Genomic DNA, 18,670 nt, shown 5'->3' with positions numbered 1-18,670 from the left:
TTTACCAAAGTGCTGTACAAGTCCCACAACATAAGATAAAAATATATATATATATATATTATAATTAATATATATATATTTTTTCTTCGAAGCTTCGAATTAAAATCGAAGCTCGGCCCCGAAGCTTCGATTGCCAAAAAAAGCTTCGAAGGTCAGCCCTAGTGGCTGAAGAGCCACGGGTTGCCGACCAATGGGTTAACCAAACTGCCCCCCCCCCCCCCCCACACACACACTGTAGTGTAATGTACTGTAATGTAGCCCGAGGGGCTTCTGTGATTCTCACTAAGCAAATAATCATAATTTATTAATCAAATAAATTAGGAAACAAAAATCCAATTTGTTCAATTTATTGAACATAGAAGAAAAATAAACTCAAAAATCAGTAGGCTGAATCAATGCAACAAAACCATCGGCTATCGTCGGATACCTACGTCATTTCGAAACAGTCGAATATGCAAATAACGTGCCCATCCCTACGGCGGAGGCCATCTTGAAAGGTCGCTGAGAGACATAGCGACAGTAACTAGAGGGGAGGCGGGACTTGCAGACATTCAATCGTGAGCTACCGAGGTCGTGCAAGAGGTTGCGGGAGAGTGTGCTTCTCACGAGTGCCCTCCGTAAGTGAGCGACAGAGAACACACTTCACCCGTCAGGCGAAAGCTGCGATGGCCGCTGCCTTATTCACAGTTTCAAGATGTAGTATAAAAGTTCATGCTACTACAAACACAGCAGGTACGGAGACACGTGCGCGCTGCTGCGGCCTCCAGCCAGTCACTCAGTCAGAGTCCGAACAGTCACTGGTCTTGGACGACTTGTGCTTCCTCTTGCTCTTCCTCTTCTTCTTGTCTTTCTTCTTCTTCTCCTTCCCTTTCTTCTTCTTCTTGCTGCTGCGGTGGTGGTGGTCGGAGGAGGAGGAGCTGTCGGAGTCAGACGAGGAGGAGGAAGAGGAGGACGAGGAGGTGGTGTCCTGGAGGAGCGCCTGGAGCTGCTGTATCCTGGAGATATGGAGAAGAAGAGAGAGAAGGGATGAGATATTGTCTGCCAACAGTCCTACCAGAGCAGATAGAGATAGTTATTAACTCTGTCTGCTAACAGTCCTACCAGAGCAGATAGAGATAGTTATTAACTCTGTCTGCTAACAGTCCTACCAGAGCAGATAGAGATAGTTATTAACTCTGTCTGCTAACAGTCCTACCAGAGCAGATAGAGATAGTTATTAGCTCTGTCTGCTAACAGTCCTACCAGAGCAGATAGAGAGTTATTAACTCTGTCTGCTAACAGTCCTACCAGAGCAGATGGAGATAGTTATTAACTCTGTCTGCTAACAGTCCTACCAGAGCAGAGAGAGAGAGAGATCGTTATTAACTCTTTCTGCTAACAGTCCTACCAGAACAGAGAGAGAGATAGTTATTAACTCTTTCTGCTAACAGTCCTACCAGAGCAGAGAGAGAGGTGGCGGCACGTATATGTGCCGTTTTGGTCGGATAGATACTAGTAGTATCAATGAGCGCCGATACTGAAAGTTAAAACAATCAGAATGGGTATTGACTGATGACAGCAGTGAAAAGGGTGATATCGGTTCATCTGTTAAGACAGTGCTTCTCAAACCTTTTCTGTCAGGCCCCCCTTTGGCGGACCAAAACAAAATAGTCATGAAATGGGCCATGTTTAAATTTATTGAAATAACACCAATATCGTGACCTTTCAAATTGGCCCTATATTTTGTTTTCAGAGCTGTCATGGATGAAAAGCCAGCTTCACACAGATACTGTATGTGGTGCTGAATGGTATCAACACCTTAACGGCTGCATCATGAGATACTTGGTGGGCCATGAGATGAGATACTTGGTACTCAGCACCACACTCTGAAACTAGCTCTCCAGGTGGTATCAGATGAGATTTCAAAGAGTTCTTCCAAGAGTTTGGATGGAGATGTGTCAGGAAGCTTTGTCTCAATGTAAAGTTTTTTTTTTATCCAGAGTAACTTGGTGATCCTTTTCTGTGTTTTATTAAATAATGATTTTCAGATTTTGAGAAATGGTATTTTCATGGAGAACAGTGCAGCTGCAACAGATAGCAATTTAGTGATAATTTTCTGGAATCCAAATTTTTTTTTTTAATTTTTTTATAAATCTCAAGGCCCCCCCTGTCATGCGCGCCCCACACTTTGAGAAACACTGTTAAGAGGAGGAGATGATTGGCTTCTTTACAGGAAGTAAAGTAACATCAAGATATATCCACATGTCGAGAGAGCTATTCATGCAGCGTATTCTTCAATTAAATATTAAAACACACTCCAGAGGAAAAGGAAATAGAGAGATCAAATGTATTTGAACGTTGCTCGCATGTGCCCCCCACTGGCCGTTTGTAGGGAGGATAGAAGCCCATCGCATGTCCCCTCCGATACATGTGTAGGCAGCCAGTCGCATCTTTTCACCTGCCAGCGTGGACTCTCATTTGGCGAGGAGTAACGTGTAGGAGGCTCACACTGCCCCCGCCATTTTTCCTGTCTCTGCTGTGCAGGCGCCCCAACCGACCTGTAGGAGTCGCTGTTTACAACGTCCAGATTACCACCCATCGACTTCCCACCCGCTAACTCTGCCAATTGAGTTAGTATGACGGCCGGCACAAGCCGGAGGCAACGCCGACAGCCGGATTTGATACCGATGTCTCATGCGTTGGTGACGAGCACAATGTCCGCTGCGCCACCCAGCCGCCCCTGAGAGAAAGTTATTAACTGTCTGCTAACAGTCCTACCAGAGCAGATAGAGAGATAGTTATTAACTCTTTCTGCTAACAGTCCTACCAGAGCAGAGAGAGAGAGATAGTTATTAACTGTCTGCTAACAGTCCTACCAGAGCAGATAGAGAGATAGTTATTAACTCTGTCTGCTAACAGTCCTACCAGAGCAGAGAGAGAGATAGTTATTAACTCTGTCTGCTAACAGTCCTACCAGAGCAGAGAGAGAGATAGTTATTAACTCTGTCTGCTAACAGTAAACAGTCCTACCAGAACAGGAGATATAGAGATAGTTATATGAGTTAGATGAGAAGCTCGTTCAGCCACAGACTCATACCCCCCCGACACTCAACTAACCGCCTCGGACAGTCCTTCATACCAGCGGCCATCAGGCTCCACAACAGTGGGCAGCGACTAGCGGCCTCCAGGCTCCACAACAGAGGGCAGCGACTGCTTCCAGACATTGACCTGGGACTAATAGGAACCCAAGGAGGACAATAACACTACCTTAGGCATACTGCACTTTATGTGGATACTGTGAATAATGTATATTTCAGTGGATACTGTGATACTGTGAATAATGTATATTTCAGTAGATAGTAAATTATAACACTACCTTATGCATACTGCACCTTATGTGACACTGTGAATACTGTGAATATATTTTTCAGTTAGTTAGATAGTAAATTATATTGACCTATTTGTTTACACTGCTTGTGTTGTTTTTACTACCTGTACCCCCCCCCCCTCCCCCATGCTGCTATGATGCCTGAATTTCCCCAAGGGGATCAATAAAGGAATATCTTATCTTATCTTATTAGCTCTGTCTGCTAACAGTCCTACCAGAGCAGATAGAGATAGTTATTAACTCTGTCTGCTAACAGTCCTACCAGAGCAGATAGAGATAGTTATTAACTCTGTCTGCTAACAGTCCTACCAGAGCAGAGAGAGATAGTTATTAACTCTGTCTGCTAACAGTCCTACCAGAGCAGAGAGAGATAGTTATTAACTCTGTCTGCTAACAGTCCTACCAGAGCAGATGGAGATAGTTATTAACTCTGTCTGCTAACAGTCCTACCAGAGCAGAGAGAGAGAGTTATTTTTTTTGATCCACTTTTTCTCGTTCTATTTTCTCCCATCCCAATTTAGCCGTGCCAATTCTCCCCAGCCCTGTCTTGAACGTTGCTCGCATGTGCCCCCCACTGGCCGTTTGTAGGGAGGATAGAAGCCCATCACGTGTCCCCTCCGATACACGAGGAGGCAGCCAGTCGCATCTTTTCACCTGCCAGCGCGGACTCTCATTTGGCGAGGAGTAATGTGTAGGAGGCTCACACTGCCCCCGCCATTTTCCTGTCTCTGCTGTGCAGGCGCCCCAACCGACCTGTAGGAGTCGCTGTTTACAACGTCGAGATTACCACCCATCGACTTCCCACCCGCTAACTCTGCCAATTGAGTTAGTATGACGGCCGGCCCAAGCCGGAGGCAATGCCGACAGCCGGATTCGATACCGAGCACAATGTCCGCTGCGCCACCCAGCCGCCCCTGAGAGATAGTTATTAACTGTCTGCTAACAGTCCTACCAGAGCAGATAGAGAGATAGTTATTAACTCTGTCTGCTAACAGTCCTACCAGAGCAGATAGAGAGATAGTTATTAACTCTGTCTGCTAACAGTCCTACCAGAGCAGATAGAGAGAGATAGTTATTAACTCTGTCTGCTAACAGTCCTACCAGAGCAGAGAGAGATAGTTATTAACTCTTTCTGCTAACAGTCCTACCAGAGCAGATGGAGATAGTTATTAACTCTGTCTGCTAACAGTCCTACCAGAGCAGAGAGAGAGAGATAGTTATTAACTCTGTCTGCTAACAGTCCTACCAGAGCAGAGAGAGAGATAGTTATTAACTCTGTCTGCTAACAGTCCTACCAGAGCAGATGGAGATAGTTATTAACTCTTTCTGCTAACAGTCCTACCAGAGCAGATGGAGAGATAGTTATTAACTCTTTCTGCTAACAGTCCTACCAGAGCAGATGGAGATAGTTATTAACTCTTTCTGCTAACAGTCCTACCAGAGCAGAGAGAGATAGTTATTAACTCTGTCTGCTAACAGTCCTACCAGAGCAGAGAGAGAGGTGGCGGCACGTATATGTGCCGTTTTGGTCGGATAGATACTCGGTATCAATGAGCGCAGATACTGAAAGTTAAAACAATCAGAATGGGTATCGACTGATGACAGCAGTGAAAAGGGTGATATCGGTTCATCTGTTAAGAGGAGGAGATGATTGGCTCCTTTACAGGAAGTAAAGTAACGTTGAGATATATCCACATGTCGAGAGAGCTATTCATGCAGCGTATTCTGCAATTAAATATTAAAACACACTCCAGAGGAAAGAGAAATAGAGAGATCAAATGTATTTGATGTGACTGTGGGGGGGGGGGGTTGCTTTTTTCTTTAATTAGGTATTTTCCAAAGGCGGGCTATCCTCCTGCTGGTCTCCATGCCAACGGATGACGACTTTCGAAGACATATCCCCAAATAAATTGTCATTAACTATACAGAAGTGACCCCAATAGAGGCCTTGCACGGAATGTTCATGTAGCTCTTCCAGGATGGCTGCCTGTAGCATAGCAACCGTTATTTGGCGCCAGAAACGGTTGCTAAGGTGCAAAACAACAGGTTGCTAGGCATTGATTTCTGAGAAACATATCGACAACATCGATCTCATAAATGATTCACAACAAGAAGAGCAATTATCGTGCTTTTCCAGCGTTTCACCTACTGAGAAAACGAAGGCATTTTCTTTTGAAAGGTGTTTACCGACCTGGAGGAAAGAGAACTACAAAAACACTCTGCGCACGGGGCCTTTATCCCCCAGTTACAGCGCTGTGGGGCTGATCTCAGTTACAGCGCTGTGGGGCTGATCTCAGTTACAGCGCTGTGGGGCTGATCTCAGTTACAGCGCTGTGGGGCTGATCTCAGTTACAGCGCTGTGGGGCTGATCTCAGTTACAGCGCTGTGGGGCTGATCTCAGTTACAGCGCTGTGGGGCTGATCTCAGTTACAGCGCTGTGGGGCTGATCTCAGTTACAGCGCTGTGGGGCTGATCTCACAGTTACAGCGCTGTGGGGCTGATCTCAGTTAGAGCGCTGTGGGGCTGATCTCACAGTTAGAGCGCTGTGGGGCTGATCTCACAGTTACAGCGCTGTGGGGCTGATCTCACAGTTACAGCGCTGTGGGGCTGATCTCACAGTTACAGCGCTGTGGGGCTGATCTCACAGTTACAGCGCTGTGGGGCTGATCTCACAGTTAGAGCGCTGTGGGGCTGATCTCTCAGTTACAGCGCTGTGGGGCTGATCTCACAGTTAGAGCGCTGTGGGGCTGATCTCACAGTTAGAGCGCTGTGGGGCTGATCTCTCAGTTACAGCGCTGTGGGGCTGATCTCACAGTTAGAGCGCTGTGGGGCTGATCTCATAGTTACAGCGCTGTGGGGCTGATCTCTCAGTTACAGCGCTGTGGGGCTGATCTCACAGTCACAGCGCTGTGGGGCTGATCTCAGTTACAGTTACCTTTGATTTGGAAGTATTTGGGGTTTCAGGCGATCAACCAGAATGATTTGGGCATATTGCATATAACGCGTCATATCTCGCAATGTATGAAAAAAGACTGGATTATTTTGGAAAGGGGCGATGTTTAGCATGTAATAGTGCACAAACTACAGTATGTAGAAATGAACTGATTAGTCAGTGATGGACTATGAACAATGCCTGTCAAATGAGCCATACTATTGTCTCCATAGCTATAATACAGTACACACGATGGGTCTGCATTCTGCAAACATCGCTAAAATGGTCAATAACGCCGGCGACATTGAGTAAAGATGGGGTTAAGAGGTTGGCGCCAAATGAGTTAAGGACCTTGTGCAAAGCCTGTTCCCTGCACTCCCACGACTCCGTGTCTAAAGTCTCACTCAGAAAGTCTCTTTCAAGACTCCACAGACTGTACTGTACACAGAGTTAATGATCTAAAGCTGTAACCTAGTCTGGGTGTACTGCGTGTGCATTTCAAAAGAAAGCACCGGTTCTTTCAAGTTACATTTGGGTATCGGATGAATGCGCAGAAGCACTGTTTGAGACCAGCATTTCACCCTCAAGCTAGAGCACTGAGGTCATCCAATAAATTACTTTTAGATGTCCCAAGGTCTAGGTTGAAAAGGTGGCTAAGTTGTGGAACAGTCTTCCAATCCAGACCCTAGAGATTTTCAAAGAACAGTTGAAGACTCACTTGTTTTCATTGGCTTTTTGAGGCTTGTAAAGCCATACATCCCTGGTCATGTTGTGATTGTTTAATGTATTGTATCTTTGACCTTGAAGCTGACATCATAACGAGTGGATATGCTCACTTAAACCACAATGTATTTTTAAATAATGCATCAACGTAACTTTTCGATGTGTAATAAAAGTATAATAAATTTTTTTCCCATGTCAAACGGCTGCAGCTGGGTAGTGTAGTTTTATGAAATTTTTACATCAATATAACTTTTCAAAATGTGTGGAATAAAAGCTTTTCCCCAAAAAATATTATTGATTCATTCATTTATAAAAAAAAAATGTACGGGTCAAAAATGTATTTTGTTGTTGTTGCTGCATGGGGCAACAGTGGCTCAGGAGGTAGAGCGGTTATCTGGTAATCAGAAGGTTCCTGGTTCGATTCCCACTCCTCCCGGGCAGCGTGTCGAAGTGTCCCTGAGCAAGACACTTAACCCCTAATTGCTCCCGATGAGCAGGTCGCCACCTTGCATGGTTGCCTCGGCCATCAGTGTGTGAATGTGTGAGTGAACGGGTAAACATGTGAGGAACAAAAATTGGTAAAGCGAAAAGCTGTTATATAAATAGGGATGGGTACCTTTCACATTTGAACCGATACCGGTACCTTTTTTCGGTACTTTAGTCCCAAGAAATTTAATTTACCTACCTCAGTCGTAAAAAAAAAAATCCAAACTTCAAATAACTACAATTTCGACAGTTTTCGGCTTGTCATTGCTCCGACTACTTTGTTGTTGAATCAAGTCAAATCCTAGGTAAGCATATATTGTGCGTGTGAACGTTGACATGAAAAGAAAAAAGTTAAAAAAAAAAAAAAAAAAAAAATCGGTATCTCACTTGATTCGATACTCGGTAGTACAGACGTGTTTCGGTTCGGTACCTCAAAAGTAACGAATTCGGTACCCATCCCTATATATAAATGCAACATTTTCCATTTATGCATGTATCACCTCCCTACTTCCCATTTCCCCATGTGGAATGCACCTGATTAGATAAATGACATGCGACATCTAGTGGCCGCATGTCATCTATAGCACCTTTAAACAAAATCCTTTTGTTTTGCAATAATAAAGAGTCATTTTCGGGTGAAAGTTACTAGACCATCTTGAGTCCCTGTGATCATAAATCACAAAAGCTAAAGTTAAAAGGATGTGTATCAGTGATAATCAAACCGTAAACAAAGATGCCTTTTAACACATTCGGGGCCATTGGGATGCATCTAATAAATCTCTAGAGGACTTGGGGCTGTTTGTAGAGCTAAATCTATACTTTATAGTATTGCTATCTGTCCATTCTCATTGTCAAGAGACCTATCTCAAACCCTGCCCTCTTTTCTTGAACCTAGGTAAGCGACAGTTGTGATTGGAGGATCAAGAAAAGAGGGCAGGGTTTGAGATAGGTCCATTGGGACCATAAACCGTCCCTTCAAAATGGATTAAAGAAAAAAATATTTCATCAATACGTTCTCATTTTATAGCGCCGTGAATATAAGCGTTATACGGCATTTGGTCTAGTATATTTCCTGGAAGGCGAGATAAAGGGCTAATAGATACTAACGTTATATCCAATGGCATTTCCGTTATACAGATGCTACAGTTAAAACTCAAACAGCATATGATCGGCACGATCCTCAAGCATGTATGCACGTTGTTTCTTATTATTGATTACCAATAACCGTGTTCGTCTAAGTAGCCACATAGGCCGATCGTATGGTATCATAACAAGGCTCGATCTGGCTGTAATTTACGTGAAAAAGATCTTACCATGAGCCGGTTGGATCCCCCCGAGCATTTCCCCGTTATCGATCTCCATCTGGTAGATCGATATGTCCATTGGCTGATGATAAATCCCCTTATTGCATCGTGAAATCCGCAATCCAAAACGTAATCCAAGCTACATGCTGCACATCCAGAATCCAGCTAACTGAAAACTCCATTGAAAGTAAAAAAAAATAATGCTCCGTTCAGCCACAGGGCACACTGCATTATCGCGATAGCGCCCCTAAGAGGATCTGGCCGGTATTGCACTCTCGAATTCAAAGAGTAGGGTACATCTGCAGTGCAGCTCGGCGACCTTGAATAGGTTATTAAAATGGAATAAAAGCCAAAACAACTTGTGCTTCTGTCCACAACGGGTTTGATTGATTGATTGAAAACTTTATTAACAGATTGCAGAATGGGTACAATACAGTACAGCTCAATACACACAATTGTTAAGGGGATGCAGACCAGAGAAAGACTTTCGTCTTGTTTACATCAGGGTCCCCCATTTTCAATTCATCAGGACATATAATGACATACATGACATACAGATAGACAGTACTGCTACATCTATACATTTATGACATACCAGATTTGCAAATACAGTACTATTTGTGATACAAAAAGAGTCCAGAAAAGGGAGTATATACATTTGACGTAAAAACTGTACATTGGAGGAGGTTGGGTAGGGGGGGGGGGGGGGTTGGGTAGGAGGGGTTGGGGGGGAACACTGTACAAGCAAAACTGTACATTGGAATATTGACAACCATACTAGGTAATTTACTGTACAGGTTGGGGGGGGGGGGGACACTGTACAAACAAGCAAAACTGTACATTGGAATATTGACAAAAACATACTAGGTAATTTACTGTACATTGGAGGGGGTTGGGTGGAATCGAAACACGGAGATATCCGTGCTTCGTCCCCATTGAGTTAAGATGTTAGATACTAATATGAAAAACTGATTTAATGTGCTATGCCTTACCTTTGTCTATTTTGCTGCCATCTATTTTATGCTTACTTTATGCATTGATCTTGATCTGCCAATTTTGTGCTCATTTTATGCCCATATTTTTTATTTATTTTTTTGCTGCTATGCAGCACTTTGAGCTGCAATTCTTTTTCTTCTTTTTTTATTATTATCTTTTTCCTCCTTTCTTTTTTTCTGATTTTCTCCCCTCCCAATGTTAGTCGTTATGCCAATTCCCAATCCCCTTCCTGGTCGTTGCGCACTCTACCCCCTACCGTTGGTCCGGGAGGGCGGAGACTATCACATGCTTCCTCCGACACATGTGTACCCAGCCCACCGCTTCTTTTCACCTGGCAGCGCGGACTCTCACTGGGAGAGTGTAACGTGTGGAAGGATTACACTACCTCTCTTAGATCGTTCCCTTGCTGTGCAGGCGCCCCGACCTAACTGTAGGAGTCGCTGTTTACAACAACCAGGACCCACCCTCGCCGGGTTTCCCACCCGCTAACACCGCCAATCGTGTTAGTATGGACGGTCGGCCAACCCGGAAGCACCACAGCTGGATTCGATCCCACTGTCTCTGTGGTGGTAGGCTTAGTCCGCTGCACTACCCGGCCGCACCTGAGCTGCAATTCTTGTATGAAAGAAGGTGCTATAGAAAATAAAGTGTAGTATTATTATTTAATCAAGTCACTCAGGGTTAGCCACTCTGCCCCTAGTGGTGGTCGACAGGCACGACACGTTGCGTAAAGACCAGTTCAATCTGGGCGCCGATACCCAACGTCTACGACAGCGTCCTTTTTTTTTTGTTAAGAAAAGAAAAGGTTGTGAAAAGAAAGGGTTGTGAAAAGAAAGCTTTGATACAAAGTACTGATTGTTACTAATAACTCAATCAGACCATTACTGTAACTTGGTGTCACCAGAGAATAACGAACAAGATACAGCCTAATCTATTTTCCTCCATTAGAGAGCAACATAAGGCTGAGACGATATGCCATTTGGAAGAATCGATAAATCGGAACAAAATTATCGATAAATATCGATTTTTTTATTATAATATTTTTTTTAAATAAATTATAATAATTTTTTTTATGATCGCGTAAATTGGTAGTGTTACCTAAAAACAGTAGTTTCGCTTTACATACGTTGCAAACAACAAATATATTGCCCTCCAACTTCTCAAAATGTTGCCACATGAATGTGTATGCATGTGAATGAATGTTGGTGGTGGTCGGAGGGGCCGTAGGCGATGATTATTCGCCACGCTTCCGTGAGTCTGCCTCAGGGCAGCTCTGGCTGCAATTGCAGCTTACCACCACCGGTATGACTGTGTATGAACGAATAATGGACTCTGTAAGCGCTCTGGGGTCACTGGGGTGTCATGAAGAGCGCTATGTAAATCCAATCCATTATTATTATTATTATTACACTTCAGACAGCATCTTCCTGATCGCTACTGGCAGCTCGCTCAGCACGACTCGCTGCCGTGGGCCAACTACAGCATTGCAAAAACTACAGTGAGTGCACGTGACACACACAAACTAACGGTAAATCGTTTTTGTGAAAATCGTTTTTTTACACATGCAAAAAAACGCCACTTATCGATTTCACGCAGTTATCGATAATTATTGATCAATTGATAAGTGGTCTCAGCCTTAGAGCAACATCCTTCTTTGCATCAAATAAAATGAAGAAAGCCATGTTGCTTTACTTTGTTTAGCATCAGATTGTAGCATTGGGACTCCCAGATAGCCTGTTTTAGCTATCTTTAGCTATAAGAGCGATGCGCTGCTCTGTTAGGCCGCCTAGACTCATTACATCAACACTGATTATTGTATCGTAAATGAGGGCTATTTTATTGAACTATTTTATTCACACTGCAGTACTGCATCATTTTACTGACCATTCTATTTCACTATTTTATTGCACTTTTTTACTCTTGTCTATTCTATTTTATTCTTTTTTTATTACTGCCCATTTAAAAACCGAATCAAACCGGAAACAGAGAGGCCTATTGGGATGTTAGAGCCTAATGTGAAAAACGGTGATTTGCCCCTTACCCTGCTGCTATCTTTTTTATGCTCGTTTCATATGTCTGTAACCAATGAATACTATGTTTTATGTCTGCACTTCATGCATTGCTCATTTTATGCCCGTCTTTTTTTCCTGCTGTGAAGCACTTTGAGGTTTGAGCTGCAATTTCTGTTTGAAAGGTGCTATACAAATAAAGTGTATTATTATTCCACTACCAGTAAACCTCAGATCCAGTGACTTGAGGTCCTTTCTTTACGAGCGCTCCGTGAGAGCTGAGAGGGAGGCAGGTCCGGCCCCTGCAGCCTTGGTCCAAACAACATGCCACCATCCATGTGGCAAGACACTCGCAACCGAGCCCTAGAAGGCACTGACCTTGGAATAACCTCTGTGAAACACACACACACGCAAGCGAGCATGTGTGTGTGTTGAGCTGCGTGCACAGACACACACTGAAGCATGCATACTGCTAGTGATGCACCGATGTGAAAATTGTGGCCGATACCGATAACCGATATTAATATTGCTGTTCTGGCCGATACCGATATTTACCGATGTCGATATCTCTGTATAGAAAACACTTTTTTATGATAATCAAATAAAGAGCTATTTTCCAAAACGCATAACTTTTTTACCTTTGTAACTTATTTTCAGAAATGACTGATATTTTGAAACTATTTAAGGCCAAAACATGTAAAAAAAAAAAAAAAGATATAAAAAAAAAAAAAAATTAATATCGGCCCTATCTTGATATCGGACCGATACCGATGTGTAAAAAAACGGCCATATCGGCCGATATTATATCGGCGGCCGATATATCGTGCATCACTACATACTGCTCCACGTGCGCGCACACACACACACACACAAACGGATGCATGTTGCTCCACTGAAGCATGCATACTGCTCTATGTGCGCACACACACACGCCTGCGACTAGCCTCCCCACCAGGCCTGCCGACTACACCACTCCAGCCTGCAGGTGGTCGGCCAGCATTTGCTGTACAGAGCAACACAGAGCAACACAGAGCAACATAGGGCAACACAGAGCAGCACAGAGCAACACAGAGCAGCACAGAGCAACAGAGCAACACAGAGCAACACAGAGCAACACAGAGCAGCACAGAGCAACACATAGCAACACAGGGCAACACAGGGCAACACAGAGAAGCACAGAGCAACACAGGGCAACACAGAGCAACACAGAGCAACACAGAGCAGCACAGAGCAACACAGAGCAGCACAGGGCAACACAGAGCAACACAGAGCAGCACAGAGCAACACAGGGCAACACAGGGCAACACAGAGCAACACAGAGCAGCACAGGGCAACACAGAGCAACACAGAGCAACACAGAGCGGCACAGAGCAACACAGGGCAACACAGGGCAACACAGAGCGGCACAGAGCGACACAGAGCAACACAGAGCAACACAGGGCAACACAGGGCAGCACAGGGCAACACAGAGCAGCACAGAGCAACACAGAGCAACACAGAGCAGCACAGAGAAGCACAGAGCAACACAGAACAACACAGAGCAGCACAGAGCAACACAGGGCAACACAGAACAGCACAGAGCAACACAGAGCAACACAGAGCAACACAGGGCAACACAGAGCAACACAGAGCAGCACAGAGCAACACAGAGCAACACAGAGCAACACAGGGCAACACAGAGCAGCACAGGGCAACACAGAGCAACACAGGGCAACACAGAGCAGCACAGGGCAACACAGAGCAGCACAGGGCAACACAGAGCAGCACAGGGCAACACAGAGCAACACCGAGCGCAGCACAGAACAGCACAGAGCAACACAGAGCAACACAGGGCAACACAGAGCAACACAGGGCAACACAGGGCAACACAGAGCAACACAGGGCAACACAGAGCAGCACAGAGCAACACAGAGCAACACAGGGCAACACAGAGCAGCACAGGGCAGCACAGGGCAACACAGAGCAGCACAGAGCAACACAGGGCAGCACAGAGCAACACAGGGCAGCACAGAGCAACACAGAGCAACACAGGGCAACACAGAGCAACACAGGGCAGCACAGGGCAGCCTGAACGCTACGTCCAGGTCAATTGACGTTGGCTGACTCCATCGCGGAGGAACGGGCAGAAATTCCAGGTTCCGTCAAAAAAGTTATGATCTAAAGGCCTTGAGGGGAGTCCGCATCATTTAGATTCCTTCTGAGTGAGAGAGCAGGGACAAGTACACGGGATGAATTATGCACGCACGCACACACACACATACACACACAGAGCTGACATTGCTGGGGTTCCAAGCTCATACATCTGTTTAAACATTGATTAGAAACAGACTCACACGCACACACACACATATACACACACACACACACACACACACACACACAAAACACTAGTGCAGTCCTCAACTGAAGAAATTCTTAGTTGACTAAGGCCTTGTCCAGACTAAAACAATTTTGATCTTTTTCGTTTTATTTTCGTTTTAAGGTTTCCGTAAAAACGAAAACGTCTCAAGATAATAAGTACGTGCCACAAATGTACAAAATAAATGTCTTTCCTGTTTTTAGACGTTGCTCTTTTATTTTGAAAACCCCCGACCGGAAGTGTTATAGTGTCTGTTGCTAGCAGCTTAACTTCTGTCGGCCGGTTCTGTGCTTTTCGAGCTATTAGTTTCCAAAGGAGAGGAGAGAAAGCCTGCGGCTCACATGCAGCTCAAACTACCTGTTGGAATAAATTAATTGATTGATGTTTAACTTGTCCCTGTGTGTGTCCAGTCATTTCGACTAGCAAACGTTGTCTGTATCTTATATAATAATAACTCCCGGTGTTTAATAAACACTTCTAGCCAGGCCATATAAGACATATCTATCATGTTTCTTTTTTTTGTCTGGGTTTGCATGCGGATTAAGGGAGATACGTGTGAGCATGTGTGTGCGCCTCGGTCGGGATTGTGTGTAAGCACAGCAGAGCCCCGCTCCGCTTCAGACAGATCGAGAGAGCACAGCATATGTAAAGCTGTAAAAGCCCGATCAAGCTCAATAGCTGTACATGCCATTGTTGTTGTGATGTTTTCACACGTGGGGTAAGGGAGAGGTGGGCTATCGCGTCATCGGTTCAGGAGAAGACGCGTATCTCTTGTAAAGATGGTGACGCAATGGGGGGCATCTTCAGGCGTCTTCAGAATTGCGCACTCTGGGAGCTGGTATCAGAAAGTACAGTCTTCAGGCTGCCAGAAAGTCGTTTTAGTCTGGACATGGCCTAAGTAATAATTGATTATGTGATCTGTAAAAGTTTAGTTTTCCATATGCAATCATGACCTCTTTAAATCTAGTGCTGACCAGATATGTGCTTATCATTTTAAATCTAGTGCTGACCAGATATGTGCTTATCATTTTAAATCTAGTGCTGACCAGATATGTGCTTATCATTTTAAATCTAGTGCTGACCAGATATGTGCTTATCATTTTAAATCTAGTGCTGACCAGAGATGTGCTCATCATGTTGAATCATTATTTGTGATTTTGACCATTTTTGACTACCTAAATGTTTACTGTGAGCTGTGTGAGCTGTGTGTAGTGCTGAATTTCCCTCGGGATCAATAAAGTACTTCTATTCTATCTGTCGTTCCGGCACAGGCCAAGGAGCCTAACGGCAGAGCCTACGTAACCCTCTCTGAGAAGATGTGACTGATCGCAGAGCAACGCGCCGCTGTGCGCTCCGTGATCGGCCCGAACACCTCAGGCCTCACATTTACCATATTCACCTCGATGCGTGAAGACAGCGTGCTCTCTGGGTAGAAGATAGATTTGCAGAGAAGATATGCATGTTTATAAAAGAGATGTGGGGGACGCAACAGGGTGATAACACCCCCCCCCCCCCCCCCCCACCTTCATCCTTTCCTCTCATAGCCGTCTTCCCCGATTAGACGCCAGCAGGACATTACGACGATGATGACGACAAGCTGATTAGATCATGCTCTGATCGCTCCAGTTGTCCCAATGTCAAAACCTGCTACGCACGTACACAGAACGCTCACACCCCCACTGACAACATACTGGAGACACTTGGCTGCAGAACTTGACTTATACACTATGGTGGAAAGCATTTTACTGTACTGTACTTAAGTACAATTTCGAGCTACTTGTACTTTACGTGAGTATTTTCCTTTTAGGGAACTTTATACTTTTACTCCACTACATTTCAAGGGAAATATTGTACTTTTTTAACTCCACTACATTTATCTGAACCCATCGGTTACTAGTTACTTTGAAGAAAAGGATTTTGCATAGAAAACATGGCAAAAACGCATGAAGATTATATACTTTCACATTTGAAGCCTGACAACTTCAAGAGGACGTAATCAGAGCAGCGTAACTGGACCACATACCACTTTAACATAACCTTTAATCAGAGCAGCGTAACTGGACCACATACCACTTTAACATAACCTTTAATCAGAGCAGCATAACTGGACCACATACCACTTTAACATGACCTTTAATCAGAGCAGCATAACTGGACCACATACCACTTTAACATAACCTTTAATCAGAGAAGCATAACTGGACTACATACCACTTTAACATCACCTTTAATCAGAGCAGCATAACTGGACCACATACCACTTTAACATAACCTTTAATCAGAGCAGCATAACTGGACCACATACCACTTTAACATAACCTTTAATCAGAGCAGCATAACTGGACCACATACCACTCTAACATAACCTTTAATCAGAGCAGCATAACTGGACCACATACCACTTTAACATAACCTTTAATCAGAGCAGCATAACTGGACCACATACCACTCTAACATAACCTTTAATCAGAGCAGCATAACTGGACCACATACCACTCTAACATAACCTTTAATCAGAGCAGCATAACTGGACCACATACCACTTTAACATAACCTTTAATCAGAGCAGCATAACTGGACCACATACCACTCTAACATAACCTTTAATCAGAGCAGCATAACTGGAACACATACCACTTTAACCTTTAGAGGTCAATGGACCGAATATATATATTTTTAAAGATTTATTTCTTAGCATTTATTGCTTTTCATGGTCAGACATGACCGACAGAGGAGGAGAGGATGAACGGGAGAAGAGGCAGGGAAGACATGCGACAAATGGCACCGGGAGCGGGAGGCGAACCCGGGACGGCCGCGTAGGTGTGCAAGGCACTATGCAGTGCGCCACGAGGGCACCCCAATGGACCGAATATTGAACGCTCCCAAGCACTGGAATACACAAACGTCATGTAGAATGCATACTTTTACTTTAGTAACAAATACTTTTACTTAAGTAGGATTTGAATGGAGGACTTTTACCTCACCACAGTACTCATTTATGTGGGTATTTCTACGTTTACTTAAGTAAAGGAACTGTGTACTTCTTCCACCACTGCTTATGTAACACACACACAAAAGTAATAAGTTCCAAGACATATTCCTGCCTATCTTCATCCAAACCAGTGAGAATCCTTCCAGTTGTCAGCTCCCACTGAGGGAGGCGTATCCACGACGATGATGACTAATGTTTTCTGCTCTCGGAGAGTAGAGAAGAGGAACCAGGGAACATGAATAACAGCAGCGAGAGAATCACAACAACAACGTACCTGGTTTCCTTCTCGTTCCTTTTGTTCTCCCGAATCAGGTCGTACATGGGATCTTCGTGCGCCTGTGAGGAGACAAAACGTTGATCCGTCAACCATCGACGACGAGGGGGCGGAACCCACAGTTAAGCCTCCGCCCCAAAATAACATCTGCTATATACAATTACAATTAGTCATTAGTCATAGCTGAACGCTTTTATCCAAAGCGAGTACAAGTTCTGTACGACAAGTCAGCAGGAAGGGTACGACTCTTACATGTGAGTAACAATGTTCATCAAACAGTGCTGGAACTTGGGTGCTGCAGTGTTGAGTGCATAGTAGTAGAGACACATTAGTAGGGGTGGGAGGCCTCACGATACGATACGATATTATGATGATACTTAAGTCACGATACGATAGTATTGCGAATCAAAATATTAAGTATTGCGATATTAAATTAATATTGCGATATATTTGCTTTTTTCAACTGCAAAGTAAAACTTTCTGTCTGTTCATCTCACTTCAATCATTTCTATTGCAGCAAATGGGATTTTCTCAAGCAGACAGATGTCAACACTGTAATCTGTGTTGCATGTACCTGACAAACTGAACTGTTTGTATTACAGTCATATTCCAACTTAACTGAATGCACGTGTGTGTGTGTGTGTGTGTGTGTGTGTGTGTGTGTGTGTGTGTGTGTGTGTGTGGACTACTGTACTATTACAGGTATTGAAATGAACAATGCAACTTCCTTATAAAAACTTTTTTTAAATGTTTTTGCATAATTAAATATCGATCGTCCTTGTATCGATACAGTATCGCCACGCAAAGTATCGCGATACTATACTGTATCGATATTTTCCCCCACCACTACATATTAGTATAGTAGGAAGAGTGCATGATATTATAAGACAGTAGTGTTGAGTGCATAGTAGTAGATACATATTAGTATAGTAGGAAGAGTGCATGATAGTAGAAGACAGTAAGAAGGTTAGTGTTTGTTTTTTTCCTTTCAGATATTGATTGAAGAAGTGGGTTTTTAGTCGACGTCGAAAGATAGGTAGAGAATAGGTGGCTTCTCTTTGATGACCCTCCCGGAGCTTGGATAGGAGGAGCTTGGATAGGAGTGGGTCAATTATGCATACAATGCAGAGAGGAAATTCATTTAATACACCTCGACACATCCCGCCTATTCTACTCCGACTGCCACATCAGCACTTTCCTTTAAATCCACTTGCTTCACAATGCTAGG

The 18,670-nt window shown here is 44.1% G+C and overlaps 1 protein-coding gene across 2 annotated transcripts in view; it reads right to left on the bottom strand.

Annotated features, from left to right (window-relative positions):
• Nucleotides 1-338: 338 nt before the first annotated feature.
• The window catches only part of rp9 (RP9 pre-mRNA splicing factor), a 33,969-nt gene continuing 15,637 nt past the window's right edge, over nt 339-18,670 (bottom strand). Inside the window, exons 5-6 of one of the 2 annotated variants that reach the window (XM_084312936.1) lie at nt 17,443-17,504; nt 339-995 (exon numbers count right to left, since the gene is read on the bottom strand). In XM_084312936.1, coding sequence (XP_084169062.1) covers nt 776-995; nt 17,443-17,504 — 282 coding nt within the window. In that variant the 3' untranslated portion in view covers nt 339-775. Of the gene's footprint in view, nt 996-16,823; nt 17,066-17,442; nt 17,505-18,670 lie in introns of those variants that run through there. The other variant, XM_084312937.1, reaches the window with a different exon arrangement.

Source organism: Notolepis coatsorum (genome assembly GCF_963971535.1).
Source record: "Notolepis coatsorum genome assembly, chromosome: 4".
Taxonomy (NCBI): domain Eukaryota; kingdom Metazoa; phylum Chordata; class Actinopteri; order Aulopiformes; family Paralepididae; genus Notolepis; species Notolepis coatsorum.
This window is presented reverse-complemented; position numbering and strand designations above follow the sequence as displayed.